At 32.9% G+C, this 5,753-nt stretch overlaps 1 protein-coding gene across 1 annotated transcript in view; it reads right to left on the bottom strand.

The window, feature by feature from the left end:
* Nucleotides 1–554: 554 nt before the first annotated feature.
* The window catches only part of LOC132174635 (WAT1-related protein At5g47470-like), a 10,105-nt gene continuing 4,906 nt past the window's right edge, over nucleotides 555–5,753 (bottom strand). Inside the window, exons 3-7 of the mRNA XM_059586265.1 lie at nucleotides 3,686–3,802; nucleotides 2,599–2,830; nucleotides 2,306–2,467; nucleotides 1,118–1,269; nucleotides 555–846 (exon numbers count right to left, since the gene is read on the bottom strand). Coding sequence (XP_059442248.1) covers nucleotides 717–846; nucleotides 1,118–1,269; nucleotides 2,306–2,467; nucleotides 2,599–2,830; nucleotides 3,686–3,802 — 793 coding nt within the window. The 3' untranslated portion in view covers nucleotides 555–716. The remainder of the gene's footprint in view (nucleotides 847–1,117; nucleotides 1,270–2,305; nucleotides 2,468–2,598; nucleotides 2,831–3,685; nucleotides 3,803–5,753) is intronic.

Here is a 5,753-nt window from a genome sequence, read left to right as displayed (position 1 = left end):
CTTTTGCTCTCTCACCTCATTCTCTTTCTCAATATATGTTTTAAATATATTTAACAATTTGTATAAGTAATTATTCGTACAATAAAAAAAGTATGGTTATATAGATTTATTTTGGGTACATTGTCAATAGAAGGAAAAGGTATACACAAGTACCTTCTATTCGTACAAATCAAAATATGAGTAAAATAACCCCCCAACCCCAAGGATATAAAACAACTAGAGTACACTCCAAAAGGCTCTGCTATAACAGCCCAATTGGCTAAGTTAAACTTGACATGGTTCTTTGCAGTAGAATTTCTAAGAAGTTATCAAAATTCTCTTTTTCTTAACTCCATTCCTCCTCTCAAGCAACCTCTCTATGTACCTTCTCTGAAAAAGTACCCTACTCATGAGCATTTCCCTTGTCAATACACTGCAACACTGCAAAAACAGTTCAAATATTGGACCTTTTATGCTCTTTAGAACATTCTCTTCAATCTCTCATCATACATATAGTGCTTTGCCATATGTGGGTGTCCATGAACCGCTACTCGACCCGACCCAAAAGCTTATAGTGATAGGAAAGAGCGAATTTTATATCATTTAATTAGTACTTTAACATCTGCGCGCATTGGAACGAGTCATTAGCATATCACTGGTCTTTCTTTCCTGCAACTTTCCATTTCTTTCTATATTTTACAACTAAAGAAAAGTACACATTTGCTAATTATGAAATATTAACTTAAGAGAGGCTTTTTCTCTGCATTGAACTCAGTCTCGAAGTCATCCCCCTGGTAGTGGCCTTCTTTTCCTTTAGCCCATAGCACGAAGTAAAGGCCAGTGAACATGAGGAACATACCAGCAAGGCTGCATTATGAAATTCACTAATAAGATGTTGAAAGTATATATATATTAAATTACTACTTATTTCAAAAGCTTAAACTTATAGAAAATGATAAATTTAATCAAATCAATATTCTAATATTGTCCTTGAAAGACGGAAGCAATGTTTGAACTCAAAACTCCGACTCTAATACTTTGTCAAATCATCACTTATTCCAAAAATTTAAACTCAATTATAAAAAATAATTTCATTAATATTTTAACAATATATTACTAGAGACCATATGTATTTTACCTTCCAATATCGATGGAGTCCCCTAAGGTGGCCACGGAGAGAATGACTGAGCAAACTGTACTAATGGGCCCAAAAGTGGACACCAACACGGGCCCTCTTTTTTTCATCGCCCATCCATTGAAGCTTATACATACTCCACTCACGGCACCTCCCTGTTAATTCAAATATTTATAAAATTTCAAATTGCAAAAGTGGACGGCCAATAAATAGTATTTAGCTTAATTAATTTATGTTTTGCTCATACAAAAATTATCCAAAAATAATCAAAGCAAGAAGTGGTTTATTAAACTCTCTCTTGTGGTTCCATATAGATGCATTTTCTTGCATATATACCATGGATACATATGAATCATTTGATGTTTTGAGCCTGCAAACATGTTTGGCTCAAGTGAAACTTAAAAATAATAAAAATTAATAAAACAAAAAGTACTAACAACAAAAAATAAAGCAAGAATACTTTCTTTCTTCTTCTTTATTTATTTTTTTTATTTTTTTTTTCTGTGAAATATTAATCTATATGCTACTATTCTTAATTTCCCATCCCATAGTTCTTCGTTCTGCTAAATTTGCCAGAATTTCCCATTAAAGAAATATTTGATTTTCATCTCTTATCCATCTATGGGCAAATCCACCATCGAATCAATAAGACTTACATGTGAGTCTCACATATTCAATGGTAAGTTTGCAAAAGAGATCATGGACAAGAGATAGATGTATAACACTTCTTAACCCCCTTCTAATGTGCTGTAATTGGTAAAAATAAAAAATAAAAAAAAAAACTAATTAAGCTGGGATTTGAGCATTGTCATATTAGAGATTCTAAATAGAAAAGAACTAAAAGGTACGGAACAGGATTCTCTCCATTTCAAATAAACTGGAGAGTATCCAGTTAGTTATATTTAAAGGGTATTATTGTTTGTTTCACTTTTTAAGGAGGCAAAAATACCTCTCTAATATAACTAACTCGATATTCTCATCCTAATTTAAAAGGTACATCGCATAGTTAGGAAAAAAGAGTAATGCCATTTAATACACTATTATACGGTTGTTATGATACGTACAACTTGATGATGTGTTAGTAAAAATCAACTCTCCGATCAACACTTTGTAAGAGTTGATTTTTAGTAGTGTCATGTCATTCCAATTATACTAGATTACTAAAAAGCAAGAGATCGACTTGGTACTTACCAAAAGAGAATAGCCGACCATCTGTCCAACACTGACAAGTGGCCAACTGGTTTCAATTTTATGGTCTTGGATTAATGCGACAGCTGCTGTTATAACCACTCCGATCAATGATGTTATTGCACACAAAGACATTGGAGCAGGAAAATCCTTCAATGTTGCAGCCTGTCAATCACCACTATATATCTTAAATACTTTAACAAAATTCTCACATGGGAATTGGGATGGGAGCATATATATATATAGGATCCATATATAGCAAGAAATTATATATATGGCAGTGAATTTGTTGTTACCTGCAAGACAACATTGGCGGACAAAATGAAAACAGCAGCAACGAGATAGAGGCAGCCGATGATTTTCTGTGTGTCGAAGACAATAGACGGGGAGGGAGATGATAGCTGAGCCTGTTTCGCTTCGTCAGCAGTGCTGTGCATTATGCTCATCGTCAGAGCACCTACAACGCACAGCAATGTCCCTACAATCTTCACTTTGCTGTACAGGCAACTCAATTTCACTTTCTCTAATCTGCATATATTGCAAACTATATCAATGAGCTCACAAATAATAATAATAATAATAATAATAATAATATTGGAAAATTTCACTTACTAACCCCGGATCGTTCACCACTTTTGTAATCATATTCTTAAACTTTAAAGAATGTTACTTTCAAGTTACAATCTTTCAAAAGTTTGTAACGACAACCCTTACAATTTTGTGAAGTACCCCAAAATACTCCCGTCCAATTAGAATGTATTTTTGTAATTTTATAAATATTTAATGGTATTTTAAGAATTTCACTCATCAACATTTTGATTATGGATACTGCTGAATTTTGATGAGAAGGTTTACATTGCAACCTTATGAAAATTGGTAACCCTTAGTTGATGTTTTTTAAAGTTTAAAAATATAATTACAAAAATAATGAAAAATCAGAAGTAATAAGTGAAGTTCTAATAATATATTAATATTGTGGCAATCATTCCGGAACAAATCCATGTGTTCTTTTGCAAATTTCTTAATTTTAAACAACAAATTCAACTTATAATGATATATGTTCAGGTTTTCTATTATGAAAAAATTTCACAAAAGATAATGACGAGTTCTGCAAAATTAAAAGAGTAATGCTACTCTCAACTAATACACTCATTTCACATCGATTAACCTAACCGTTTCTTATGTCGGCCATTTAAAAGAAACAGAAAGAAAATTACTTAAAACTCATTAGTTAGGCCATGCAAAATAAGTGTAATAAACGAGTGTGACGATGATCATGTCTCTTGTAGCTGAGCTTTAAGGTGTGAAGAAGTTGCAATAATTGTAAATCAATTTTCCAATTTGTTGCATTACCAAAATGAAAAAGTTTGACTTGCAAGCTACCTAACAGTCCACGCAATGACGAAGATAAACCCTGGAGCAAGATTTGGCATTGCCGTTGCCATCGCTGGTGAAGTTAGCTGGATTCCCTTCAGGAATAGGGTCTGGAATAAAGTCACCCTGTAAAGCAAACATACCATAAAAACAATACATCAGACACCATCCTTTTTTTCTTACATTAATGAGTATTTTATTTTGGGTAACTTCTTTTTCTTTTTTGCCTAATTTATTTTGTAATAACATGCCTCATACTACGGTTCAAGTGAAGTCATATTAGCCCGTTTGTTTTGGCATAAAATATTTTATATTGAATAATATATTTAGTTAAAATCATTTTACAGAAAGCTTAAGAGTCGTCAGGGACCAAAATACCCCCAAAAGTCTTCGGTCACTCCTGATGGCAATGGAGGCGATCGCACTACCCCTGAAGCACTTTGATAGTCCTCCTCGGGGCGCTCCGAGAGTGGTGTGACCACCCCCGGCCAACTACTCATTGAATTCCTAAGTTTAAGTTTTTTTTTTTTTTCTATTTTAGAACAAAATTAATTTAATTTTTTTAAATAAGAAATAATGTGAGTTTTGTTTGTAATTTCATTTTACTCTTCTCCATTCTCAATAATAACTATTATTTTTTCTAACGAATTACTTATTTTGCGGACCAAATAATGCCTAATTGATTCCATCCCCACTTTGGGCAAAGCCAGAAACCGAAATTGGAAGGATTAGTCAAAAAAAAAAAAAAAAAAAAAAATAGCTTCCCTCTTCCCCATATAGCAAGAGTACATTTTCTTGACACTAATTATAACCATTGCTGCGTTGGTTTCCTAAAAAAGGAAATGTTATGTCTATAATTATAAACAATAGAAGCAATGTTAATCTAACACGACATGGGATCAGAACTCAGAAGGTGACACCTCAACAAGAAATCCTTAATTAGCTTCCACTTCATAGTTCGTGATAATATGATTCAATGAAGGAGGTAGCCACGTATACGTTATTATCTCAAAAAAAAAAAAAAAAAAAGTTAATTTGGACCTACTTAAAATCACTTATGAATCTCAGTCTCACCTAATAAAAGTTAATAGAACTGTTAGTACACATAAATACCTTTATAATACGTCTACCCTATATTGTGGCCTACTCATCTTTTTAACACTCGATGAATGATAGAACTTAGCTTCTATTGTGGTTGATGCCTTTGATGTAAGGACTGACCGTTGGTTGGAGAATGATCTTAACTCATCTCACAGGAGAGCTCGTATTCAAAAGGCGGACCTTAGCCCTATTAATGTCGTGACTTTTTTAGCCACCCTTCTATTATGTAGCGGACTTAACCGATGGCTTAGTGCTGCCTACGTAGGAATGTATTATGGTTACAGATGTAAAACTGGAGTGTTACAATCTTCTCCTTTTAAAATCTAAGAAACCAATGTAAGAATTTGCAAGTGCCTTCTTATATAATCCATTCTATAATGACCTAGGGAAAAGCGCTAGCTACATCTGCGCTATTACTTCAAAAATGACTAGTCAATTTGCAGTTTTCCTAGAATTCATTATAAAGCTCATCACAAAAGCGTTAACCACATTTGTGCTATTACTCTAAAATGACTAGTCAATTTGAAACTTTCCTGGAATTCATTATAAAGTGCATTTTCACCTATTAACTAAACAATGTGGGACTTAACACCCATAACTATCTTTATAAACCACCCACTCTATGTGAGCTTTTTTTCATCTTCCCAATATGGGACTAGAGTATTACATATTTATTTTATATGTGGACTATTCAATTTCCTAATGTGGGACTGAATTTTGTGGTTAGGGTTCAGAAATTTCTTTTTCTGGTCATACTAGTGCCAAGCTTTTCTTCAACACAAGTTCCCAAAACATGGAATAGAATAAAGATTAAATGAAGAAAAATAGATAATTTAAACATTAGGAGAAGCAAAAACACCAGAGAAAAACATTAAAAAATAATAATAAGAAGAAGAAAACAATTGGTGAATTATGGTTTGGCTTGTGGGGTTGAGAAAAACAAAATAATAAAAAAAGACAAACCATCAATTCTCTG

Source organism: Corylus avellana, chromosome ca3 (genome assembly GCF_901000735.1).
Source record: "Corylus avellana chromosome ca3, CavTom2PMs-1.0".
Lineage (NCBI taxonomy): Eukaryota > Viridiplantae > Streptophyta > Magnoliopsida > Fagales > Betulaceae > Corylus > Corylus avellana.
Note: the sequence above shows the minus strand (reverse complement) of the source record. Positions and strands in the feature narration are given on the sequence as shown.